Here is a 12,423-nt window from a genome sequence, read left to right on the forward strand (position 1 = left end):
TTGACATCATGGCAAGACTACAACCTACCGGCACTAGAATTTCATTACGACCCCAAAATTTCATTACGCGACCCCATTTGGGGTCGCGACCCATAGTTTGAGAAGCCCTGATCTAAGGCATGCAGACCTTCCACTCCATTAATTAGTGACTTGAAGATAGTGCAGCAATCGTGGATGATGTGGTCTGCGGTTTGTTCCTCAGTACCACATTTACAAATAGAGAAAGAAACTTAAAATTAATATATATAAAACACAACAATTACACATGTACCAACCGTTTTGCAAACCAATGCTTTTGCCTATACATTTCTTGATAACAATATTCAGTTAACTACTCTTTGTAAAAGATCGGAATGGCCCGTTTCGGTGAGTCCGATTCGGTTAGTCCGATCCCTTAACGGGGGATTTTTTCAATTTTTTTTTTAAATTATCGGGTACCGTAGCCTAATTATCATTGCTGTTTTAGGGTAAGGAGTTAAGGTTACGGGTTAGAAATTTGGAACTCACCGAATCAAACTCACCGAATCGGACTCACCGAATAGTAGCAGACCCGTAAAAGATACGGTATCAAATGAAATGCATTACATCATCATAAAACTGCTTTGACCCTAATAAACAAGTTTCAATTGCTTTGTTTTCATAATTGCATAATACATTATTATTACAAATCAGAGTAAACAGTTTCCTTGAAATGCTGTATAAAAGATCTTAAATTCATCTTTTTAATTTATACCTTTTGCAGGGGAATGCAAGTTATTGAAAGAAGTGTTTATGAAGTGCTTAAGTAAAAATCATCACAATAACAGTTTATGTCGAATTGAATCAAAGAATTACCTTGAATGTCGCATGAACAAGTAAGGCCTGATAAAATGTAACATTGAACTGTTGAGATATTTAAATTCTTCATCCAGTTCTTTAATTAGTACTGATTTGACAGTTTCAGCAAAGTTTTCTTGGATGTTTAAAAAAAATGACTTGTTTAAACAAACTTGATTGGCCTACTTAAATGATGGCAATTCTGCAGGGTCTACAATACATAATATTAATTGGATGTATGATGGTCAAAACATTTTAGATTGTGATGTTATCACAAAGCAAATACAGTGCTAAAAATCGGTCTGATTTGTCATGTTCAGAGTTTTTGATTAGCTTGCTTGCTTAAAGCAAGGGGAAAGATGGAGATTAGTATGACTTAAAATGCTTTAAAACCTAGTTTCAGTGTGTTGGCAAACATAAAGCAAAACTAGTAAAATTTTCAGTCGGCATATCTTGAAAGAAAGAACACATGACATCTTGGAGTTGGGCTATGGACCCTGACTGACCTGGCACAGGAACAATTTTTTGTGAGGAACTACTTGGCGCAAAGTTTTCAATTGAATATCCCTTGCTTTATGCTTGTATAGATCTGTTGTGCACAATACTGCTAGTGTTAGATTTCTATTACAAATTTCTTAGTAACTTTGTCCTCTTATTTACATCTGTTCAATTTAATTGTGCGCTCACTGTACTGTAAGAGTAAAGCTACCACACACACAATAAAGCTAATAGAAAATGTAATTAAGAAATGTCAATATAATCAGACTACAATGCATTGTGTTGGCACAGTAGGTTTTAACCTCTAAACAATTTCACTGGGGTATGCCTTGCAAACACCAAATAACTGCAGTTCAAGTTGTAGTTTTAGTTCATACTTGTTCCTAGCTTGCGTTTGCTTGTTTTTGAGGTTATCTTGCTTTTTTGTTGCAGCAAGTTTGTAATTATAGTCGTAAGGCTTATCTACAAAAGAATGCGATAAAAATGCTATATTTATACACAAAAATAATTACATGAGGCAAGATGTGTTCAATGTAAAATAAACCTTGCATCAAATAGTTCGCCATGAGATGTACTCTGCTGAGGCATTCCATTATAATTCAACAAATTTTAGAAAGAATTGTAACCACTTGGTTTCAAAAGATGTTGGTTTTGATATATTTTGTTGTTTTCAAAATTTGAACTTGGGCAAAAAAAAAATTTTGCAAATCGGACAAGTGGTTTTTGAGATATTGCGTTTTGAAATTTTGTTGCTGTCACTAGGTGGCGCTGTTGATGTTCCTAATGTTTTTTTATTTTAGTGTTATGTTTGAGGTAGAAAGTTGGTTGAAGTGTCTATTCCACCATTTTTCGTAATGCAGAATTCAAAAATGATCTCAATTTTAGTCTAAAAGCATTAGCTAAGGAGTTATGGGGCATTTAAAAAAAATTAGGGGACCAAATGCCAACCCTCAAATTGTCATGTGGGTAACGAGATATCCCGAAGAAAAATTCTGTTCTTGAAAGTTCAAATCTTTATCCTCGGACTGGGAAAGCTTCTTGAAGAGCGTAATCCTTGCACACTCGCATACTTGTAGAGGCTTTGAATCGCTGACGCAGGCCCAGTCACCGAGATTGACAGAGTAAAGTTTCTGATTGTTGATGTCTTGTTGTCTGGGAATTATTCCATCCATTAAATACCGCTGAATGGAGAGCAGTCCTTAAACACCCTGAGAGTCGAACCAGCACTGCTTGATCTTGAAGCTTCTTTGTTCTGGAAGTCACACACTATTCGCACTAACCAACTGAGCTATCGGGGCGGTAGTTGCAGTGCAAGAAGTGAAAAGATTAGCAAAACAAACTGCGTGTTTGCATAAATTGGCAGTTGGGGTAATTAACCACTTTTCCTGATCCCATGTAAAATAATGATTACACAAGTTTTATGGTAGGGTAGGTAAGGTTTGATAGATTTTTGTATGCGTTCGCTTCCTGATCTGCTTTCCATTTCCTTTCCAGCAGTGGCCGAGTGGTTAGCGCGTTGGGCTCGTAGTCGAGAGCCTGCATGTTCGACTCCAGCCACCCGCATGGCGCATTTGCTGTTGTTTCTCTGGACAAGAAACTTTACGATAATTGCCTCTACACAGTGATCGATTTCGAGTAATGGGTACAGGGCTGCGATTTTTTCTTTCTTGTCGAACGACCAAAAATTCTGCGTTTGTTTGTCGAATAGTAATATGACGTCACAAGTGTCAGATTATAAGCGTTTGGCAGCGAGTTACCGCATAAGTTGTGTGCAGGCGCGGATTTATGGGGGGGGCCCAGGGGGCCCGGGCCCCCCCCCGAAATTTTGTGAAAAATTGTAGAAATTGTATGTTTCCGCATCAAATGGTTTGATATGCTTCTAAACAGCTGATATTAGTCCCTCGGCATCACAATTGATGAAAATGGTTGTTTTAATGTCTATTTTATAGCATATCGTATATGTCGTAGTATCATTGTTCATATCTGTTTAGCTTTTTCTTTCTTTTTAATTGATTTTCAAATTTTCTGGCCCCCCCCGAAAAAAACTCTTAGATTCGCGCCTGGTTGTGTGGTATCAGAGTCACTTACTTAAGCTTTTAATCGCACGCTGGTTGAGTGATTGCAAAGGAGTATCAAGCGCTAAGTTACGTACTACCGGACATGTATACAAATTGCCCTCGAAATTAGCTTGTATCTACGACGGCAAAAACATTGCCGTCGCCAAATCAACAAACCTTGGATTACGGCTGCAATTGCCGTATGCTTTAATGTTTAATCAAACGAAATTTTATGCGTTTCTTCATCGCGATACCGGCTTATTGTTACGCAAAAGTTATTTTTTCATCGAATGCTTATTGTTTACCGATGTCGTTGCGAATATAAATTATAGTGAAAGAAGATACAGTTAAAAAGTAGAATTTACCTGCTATAGATTATCAAACAGAAGGAAAAGTTAGTGTGGTATTTTGCAAAATTTGTAAAGAATTTTATGACGGAAGCAAACTGGAATTAGAAAAGCTACGGGGTCAAGTTAAAAAAGTAGTACGAAATTCGATAAATGGTTCTTGGGCAGTAAAGTAATGCTTCCGATCATATGGCATCGCACGTTCATGAACGGGCAGTTTCGCGTCTTCAAGTATTCTAGTGACGACGCGACAACCTCATCCTCCGATACAGCATCTGATAATTCCGATTCTGACAGCTAGTTCTTTATCAAACAGACTCGTGTTTGCTCGCAGTATCCCAATTGTGCCGAAATTATGTTAGTGTAAACGTAAATCGAGGCAATCATCTCGCAGTGAGCTATTAATTTGTTACCGGTACCTGGTTGAACAATTAACGTTATTTTATGATAATTCAATTCAACGTCGCTAGATGTCGAATTAATGTAAAACAAACGTAAATTTCTTCTTGGGCATCGATACGCAGGCATCAAAATTCGTTATTTTTGCATTGCGACTTCACGTCTGTAGACGTTGAACCAATGTAAAAACGACGGGTTTTGCTAGCTAGGTTGTGTGCTTTTGTGAATGCAAGTGCAAAATCGCCCATTACGTAATCACAGAAACCCTTTTAGTGGAAGGAAGTCGAGTTGCAACCGTGTTTATCTGTCTACTATTCTTTATTCACATTGCAAAAAAATTCTCCATTCTTGGAACAACAATTGCATAAGTCAGACATAAATACAAACTTGCATAGACCTTGACAAGTAAAAGTAGCCTACTTCGAAGAAAGTTAGAAACCCGTTGTGTCGAATAGCACGAAACGTGTGTGGCGAAATATTTGATGCCAGGCGTTAGAACTTCGATCAAAGCATTTCCCGCAGTGTTCAAAATGTTCCTTTCCATAAAAATAGCGGCTTTTTTCATCTGTATGGTCTGGTTGCACGTCTGGTCGGAAACTAGGCTGTTTTCTACCAGTGGCGTATATTCAGGGTGTTCAAGGTGTGCACTGCACACCCCAAGAAATCCAGAAAAAAAGAAAATTTCCATCGGTTGTCGATGTTCTTTACTTTCATGATATTCTAACATCTTGCTGCATGCTGATTGCTTTCTTTTCAATTGCAAAACTCATCCCCTTCTAATTTTAATACTCCAACGTTTGAGGTCATTGCCTTTAATTTTTTTCGGTCATTACCTTTTCCTTTAAGCTGGGTGTGCACTGACAGCTTGGCGAGTGCTATTTAAAATAAACAATTAAGAAAAATGACGTCACAAGGCAGCGAAAACAGGTCAGCCAGGCTGTGCAGTGTGCACTCGCTGATCTGCACACCTTGGCGCGTCATTGGGGGAATCCCAGGCAATAGCAAGTTTTAGCTTGTTGGATTAGAGTTTGAGGTGATCAGCGCTGGAAACAACTTTTGCTAGAACTGAAGCAAAAGCAAGCTTTCTACGACGATGTAATTCAAAAATTTATTGCACAAACAAAAAGAATTGAATCATGCTATAGATGAATTTTCCTTCTGTAGTCGAGGTGTTAAACATTTTCGTTTTTACTAAGTAGTACGGCGGATAAAACTACAGCCGACCAACATAGCAATCGACTTTCTTTTCTTGTTTATTATCGAGTTGCTTTGCTATTGTTTTTTGTTTTAACTTTCACCTGTTTGTTTTTAATTCGCTTGTACATTTCTCAAGGTGTTGCGACCGTGCCTAATCCTTGCATGAAGTAAATCATTTCCATCTCGAGCACGCTTTAACTTTCGCGTTTTTGCAGACTCCTGCTGTGTTATGGCAAGTAATATTGTTCGTTTTGATGGTCGGAAATAAAAAGTGAACTGAAGTATGCTATGTGACTTTAGAAATGCAACTTAATGTTTGATATTGTTAAGTCTTTCATTCAATGCGCTGTCAAATAAAGATCTATTTTGTATTCTTCTCCATTCCGACATTATTTTTGTCACTTCTGTTCATGTTCAGAATTTGTGCTGAAAATGCTCTCTGAACGCACCAAATTCAATGTTAATTTTTAAAATTTTCTGGGGGAGGCCCCCCAGACCCCCCGCTGTTGCTTTGCCGTCACTGAACACCTTGTCAAAGTGGTCACGGTACGCCACTGTTTTCTACATGTGAAAAACTTTCATAGCAAGTATCCAACAGTCATTTTACCAGAGCAATATTGTTAATCAGCTCAAACTGTGAAATACAAACTGGCATAGACGTTGACAACTCAACGTAGCCTAGGTTATTTCATCTATAAAAGAAACCCGTTGTGTCGAATAGCACGAAACGTGTGTTGCTAAATGTTTGATGCCAGGCGTTGGAACTTTGATCAAAGCATTCTCCCGCAGTGTTCAAAATGGCGGCGCTGACGCCTTGGGAGTTTCTCGTGTGAAGCGTCGCTTTTAGACCTTGCTTTGAAGTACCTGGCGCAAGAAAGTTTACGTAAGTCAGCACTCTTATGATTGCATCACGTGATGCTCCCCCCCCGATTGTTCCTCGACCTGACGACGTTTAGTCCTCTCTCAGTTTTTTTTCCTTTTTATTTTCCTTTTTTTTTTGTAAGGCACGGCGTTTGTCGAATAGTGATGGCGCGTGTCGAGTGACCTCGTCACCGAAAAAGGCAAAATGCATAGCGCTCAAGTCCGCTTTCCCGCAATGCAGGATAAAGATAATAAACAAAACAAATTATTGATAGGAGCTTGCTTAGATGTGGTATTATAAACTTTGGCTTAATATAGCAATTGCATTAGTTTAGTTGAGCCACTTTTACATGGTGTGCTTTTGAATATGTATCATGTTTATACTCTTTGAATCATTTTCTTACCAGTAGCTGATTATCGTGTTTTATTTAGTAATCTCATGCAACAAGAATCTCTGAGTCTACTTGGTTACAAAGATCTTGATAAAAGCGAACCTAACAGCAAGGTGCCTCACAATGAATGATAATGCTGCTGATGTTGCACACAAGCAAGACAAAGAGGAAGAATTTTTCAAACCCCTTTGCCCTTCTGTCGTCGAGAGATATTTTACTCGTGGATATGAAGTCAATTTACCAAAAGGTTTCATCACTTGTAAAGATAATCCAATTTCCACTAACTTTAATGATGTGTGCATTTTAAGACACTCAAATAAGCTGTGCATTGTAACATTAGCACCATCACATCCTATCATAAAAAAGAAAGATTCTGTCCATGTTACCAATATCAACTTCAAAGTAAGTCCTGCTACCGTATGTAAGTAAATTTAGTAGGGTAACTACAAGTTCTTGCCCAGTAACTTTTCAAGTAGACTGGGAAATTAATTCCTTCTTGGGGTAAATTCATTTGATTACCGTACATTGATTGGTTTATTTTGTTGCGAGTTTTATTTATTGTTTTGCTTCACATATGCACATATTTTACACATGCATATAGAATTACATGAGAAAAAAAGTGAGGAAAAATGCATAGCATGACAATACAAATAGCAGACAAATCTTGTCAAAAGAAAATTAAGTTCCTGTACATTAGGGTGGAGTGAAACATAGGTTAAAAATGAAAGTTGATAGAATCAATCTGTAATAGTTACTAAAAGTTGTGATGTGGTAAATGTATTCACATGCTGAAATATTTTTGATTTTGATCAACGTTTACGTCTGCCGCAAGTCCATTGAAGTTTTCACTGGTATTTTGGAGCTATGACGTCATCACAATTAGCAGATCGTCACTTTTATCTAACTTCTACCTTCGGTACTTCTATCTAACAATATCAGAGTTGTAAATTACACATAAATCGTTGCAATGCAGTGGAAAATACGTCTTTTAGAACGCTTGTTGCATGTATATGATCAACTGATAAGAAAAAACACGGATTTTAAGCTATTTTCTTCAAATTTCTGTTCCTTTCACAAGTTCATCACCACAGTTTAAGCAAGTATGTGCAATGAAGGTAAAGCAAACTACAGTAGAAAAGTGTTTTTCTTAATATGACAATATTGAGATTTCGGTTGCCTGTTTACTTTTGATCCCATATAAATATTGTAAACGCTTTTTAAATCATCAGCTTATACAGTACATGGGCGTTGGCAGAAATATTGCAGGGGGAGGGGGCAAACATCTTTTAAGCCAAATTTCATCTTGTGAGCTACAACGAGTGCAACGTAGCTAAGTGTATTGATGAAATGTAACGTAAATTTGGACGGCACGAGCGAAAACGTTACAATTAAAGATATTTCCAAAGCATACTTAGCGATAGTTTCCGAAAGCGCGAAAAAATAGTCCTGGAAAAATGTTGGTTTACTTCGAAGAAAATTGGATGAAAAAGATATTATCGCCCAAAGGTAAGAAACATTTTTGAAAGTATCGTTTTCATAAGGAAAGAAACGTTTATAAAACCCAAATCCAGGGGGACAAGTGCCCCTCTCTGCCGACTCCCATGAGTTTAAATCTCATTAAGCACTCCATTTGCCAAAAACTCTCGTTTTGTATTGAATACAGGCATTTCTAATTTTGACTGCAGTCTCCTTCGAATGAATCCTTCCCGTTGTTTCTGCCCACACTCCGCAGATGCTGCTTCAATAACGAGGCGCACGGCCCCTTCCATGGCTTGCGTGTGACACGGATAGCTAGGAAATTCAAGCTCTGGAGCTGCAGCATCTTGAATGAAGGACATTAACTGACTGTCCGGTATGTCTCGAGTTAGCGGTAGTTCATATCTCTCTGTATGCTGCCAATCAATCAGTTCAAAGTATTCGTTTGCTTCAAAGATCAAGAGTGGAACTTTAAAGAGACGAATGGAATCTCCATGACCTTGTTTTCTGGAAAGTATCCTTCTCAGTGCTAATTTTCTGTTGTACAGACGTTCATCTACCAACATCCACAGCAATAGGTTCTCTTGGTGAGCAAAAAAGGCATTTCGGTTGATACCAGGGACAACTATTGCTTTTAGTTCAGCGCTAAGACAGCGCGACTTTTTAACTACGTGAAACAAAGTGTTTAGCTCCTTTACAGTAAGTAGTACAGGAAGGTTGCGTTTTCACTGCAAACCACGTTGGAGCGTATAACTTGGCAATGTAGGCTACTCCACCAAAAGTTTCCTTGCTTCAGTTGTCCCATTAGGTCATGACGATGTCGCCGCCAATGTGCGGGTTCAACTATGGCAGGAGAGACTGGCAGCCGGACCGACATTGGCCAATATGGAGCTCACACCCATGGAGAGCCTTCCTCCCGGAAAACGTGAACCGTGGAAGTATTGGCGATGCCTCAACCGCTTAAGAACTGGTATTGGCAGGTGTAAAACCTTTATCTGACCTAAAAGCAAGGTGCTCTGCACAGGATTTGGCCGAGTTCAACGATAGAGCAAGAGCCTGCGTGATGCTCTGGGCTACGGCCGTGTGATACACGATGAAGAAGACCAACGCTCTCAGATTTTACAGGGATTGTTTCGTGAAACATAAAGCTTCAAAATGCGATTGGTTGTTGTCAGCCATCTGGAGTGATTCATCTTTCTTGGATTACAATAGGCAAGCTTGGCATCACAACGCCCTGACTAATTGCTTTACAGATGCCATACAAGTACAGTAGGCTACTGCTGGTCTGTGCTTAAGCTCACGTCAATTGAAGGCAGTTGAATATCAACAGCCTCAAACTCTGTGACTGGTAAACTGTCACAGTCTTCAAGTTTTTTACCAATGGAGCCAGAAAAACTTAGTGGACCAGATGTAACTCCATCAAGATAATGCATCAAGTGTCTCAGTGGTAATTCATTAAAATGCAACAGACATACAAACCGCTGCAATGGCTTTTTCAGGCCCTTTTTAAGAATTGCATATTTCCGATTATGTTGCTTAAATGGACTAATTGAATCGTAAGAAATATCCTCTATGACGTCACATGCGATGGTTTTGTTGCGGAAAAAAATCTGAAGCAAATTGTGATATTTAATCAGCACATCCCTTGTAATCTTGAACTTGCTTGCGGCAGACAAAAACTTTATTTTAAAACGCTGAAATTTTCAAAGCTTAATAGTCAAGCCACACTACAACTTTTAATCGCTATTACAGAGCAAAAATCAAAATTTTCTTTTTTCACTCCACCCTACTGTACATACTGTAAGAAACATGCAAAACGCAAAGAAATGTTGTTTTATCACACAAATTTTCTTTAAAGCGATTAGCCATATGTCATCTTCACTTATCATTGCATCAACAAGTGTGTTATACACATGAATTTACTGTACTTACGAATCTACATGTAAGCAAGCTAAGACTAGCGCATGACGAATAACCATCTTCAATTATAAGTTTGCATTGTTTTTCATTTATAGGTGACGGAAAAGTTGGACCGTTCTCAAAATCAAGTTTCGGGTAAACGCAAGCGTGGAGCTCATTGGTTGAATACTGAAAGTGCGTTGTGTATTGTCACTTGCAGTGATGACACCCAATACACCATTCACAGCGGAATTAGAGGAAACCTTGTAGAAATCAATAAAAGACTGTTGACGGAACCATGTTTATTGCAGCAAAAGTATGAAACAGAAGGGTGAGTTTTATTTTCAAATTCTTAACAATTTTAGAGCGAATGTTTCATACTTGGAGAGCTACCTTTTCTCGTTAATTTCTAAATACTTTCTTAGTTTCTCGAGTTTTTTTTTTTTGTGAAAGTAAGAATGGTTTGCACTGTATCTCCCAGAGGTCAAGCTCAAATTACCGTAGTTGTGTCTCAACATGGACTTTCGTGAGATGATTAAACAGGCAGAGGATGGGCATTATTCTGGCGTTAAAACTTCAAGGCATTACTGCAATCTTAAATCGATTTTAAAACTCACGGACTTCGTGTGATCATTCAAAAGTCCTGTCCTCTATAGTACTGAGACGATATGGTTTCACTCACATACGTGACAGTAAATGAAGTTTGCATGCTGCAAAAAATCTGTTCAATGGTCACATGTGAGTGTGACCCTTAGGCCTGCAGTTGGACTGCACTAAAAGCTCCACTTAAAGTTTTCTTTTGACCGATTTGTTAACAAAGCAAAGTTTGATGATTTTTAGTTCTAGTCTATTTAAGTATTTTAAGAACAGTAGACTACTTCTATTTCATTAGAAATGACGATCTCTATACGGCTGCATTGACACTGTCTGCTTTGTAAAGCGCTGAGGAGCAACGCATTCTGCGATGGATACAGCTCTATATAAAAACTAACATTATTATTATTTTCTCCACGAAATGCATTCTGGAGTTAGCCATGGCCACCTAAAGATACGGCCTGATTTGTCACATTTAACAGAAATTTCCAGGTTTTTCTAACTTTGGGCGAACGTTTAAATAAATTTTTCTAAAAATTAGATTTTTACGCTTTCTTTATTTTTTTCCCCAGATGACACAATAGGTTTTAACATTCTCACATGTTGAAAAACAAAGAAAATTCGATTTCGAAGATTTTAGTCAGACTGCTAATTTTCAATAACAGTCTGATTTTGTGTTTTTCAACTTACTTTTTCTCATTTGCTACTGCTTCCCCAAGGCAACAAAAAAGTTTTATGTCATTAGGAAACCGCAAAAAGTAAAAACATCTCAAAAAATGTCAGTCAAGCACTAGCAGTAGCTGTAATCAAAATATGCAAAATGTGACAAATCAGGCCGCATCTACAGGTGGCCATGAGTTAGCCTTATTGTACACAGGTGTGTTTTGAGAAATAACTCATGCCGTGTTGTATACTACTGTTTAATAATTAGATTGTGAAGTTTTTTGTCAAATAATTTTCAGATTTGTAGCCATTGTAATGCCAAAAATGGCTGAAGCCAACCTTATACTGGATGGATTGCTGGACGAAGCCGCGTACAAATCGTATTTGATACAGTCTAAAAAGAGTGATGTGAAAGACATTTCCTAATTACACAACACGACACTTGAAGTGTAGGCATGGAGTCACGAACATTTGCTAAGGATGAATCAATTTCGCTTTCTTCACCATCACGGAATGCTTGGTTGCTGTTTTCTTGTCAATAAAATTAATTCAATGTTATTTGAAAATGCCTTTTACAACAGACACCTGTGGGCAGTTGATATACGCAAATGGTTTAAACCACTATTGAGCAAGATATCTGATGTTTTTATTAGTTTATAAGCAGTGGGGTAATCGGCTTTTTTTTCAAATTCAACTTTAGCCCTAATTTTAGGATACAACAGTAGGCTGTATTCTAACACCCTTAGTGAAAAAACATTGAAATTTCCGTTATTTCTATCTAGAAGCGTTGACAAACAGAGGGTACTTCGGGCCCGTAAACTTGAAAAAACACCGCGTGTTCTTTGAATGTAGTGCGTTTTTTAGACGTTACTTGATTTGAGACCCGAAGATCTCGTTGGTACCGGACCCAAAATATCCTCTCAACGGCCCTGCTTGTACAGTATTTACAAAAAGTTACTTTGCATTTTCGGTCTACGCCTTCAGTCTGGGAATCTCGGCTCAACCTCTCTTCATCTTGCTATCTATTTTATCTGCGCTGGTTTCAGTTTAGTCACGCACATCGACTTGCCTTTGGTTACAATGCTTCTGCTGTAACAACCAATCGAAAACCTCAGACTGGCAAGTGGCAACAGCGGCGTTAGCAACGCAATAGGCCTATAGGCCTACCGCCCTTTGATTTTTGTACGAAGTAATAATCACGAAATAATTTTGTCGTAGGCTAAA

At 38.2% G+C, this 12,423-nt stretch overlaps 1 protein-coding gene across 1 annotated transcript; it reads left to right on the plus strand.

The window, feature by feature from the left end:
* Positions 1-742: 742 nt before the first annotated feature.
* Positions 743-11,772, plus strand: LOC145771487 (protein Abitram-like). Its single transcript, XM_082583184.1, has 4 exons — positions 743-854; positions 6,608-6,969; positions 10,059-10,273; positions 11,499-11,772. Exons 2-4 carry the CDS (start codon positions 6,691-6,693, stop codon positions 11,623-11,625), a joined length of 621 nt encoding a protein of 206 aa, XP_082439310.1. The 5' UTR covers positions 743-854; positions 6,608-6,690; the 3' UTR covers positions 11,626-11,772.
* The last annotated feature ends 651 nt before the right edge of the window (positions 11,773-12,423 follow it).

This window comes from Aplidium turbinatum, chromosome 1 (assembly GCF_918807975.1).
Source record: "Aplidium turbinatum chromosome 1, kaAplTurb1.1, whole genome shotgun sequence".
Taxonomy (NCBI): domain Eukaryota; kingdom Metazoa; phylum Chordata; class Ascidiacea; order Aplousobranchia; family Polyclinidae; genus Aplidium; species Aplidium turbinatum.

Coding starts and splice junctions, on each gene's coding strand:
- LOC145771487 (XM_082583184.1), top strand. CDS start 6,691: ATGAATGATAATGCTGCTGATGTTGCACACAAGCAAGACAAAGAGGAA. Junction 6,970..10,058: donor TTACCAATATCAACTTCAAA/GTAAGTCCTGCT, acceptor TTTCATTTATAG/GTGACGGAAAAGTTGGACCG. Junction 10,274..11,498: donor CAAAAGTATGAAACAGAAGG/GTGAGTTTTATT, acceptor AATAATTTTCAG/ATTTGTAGCCATTGTAATGC.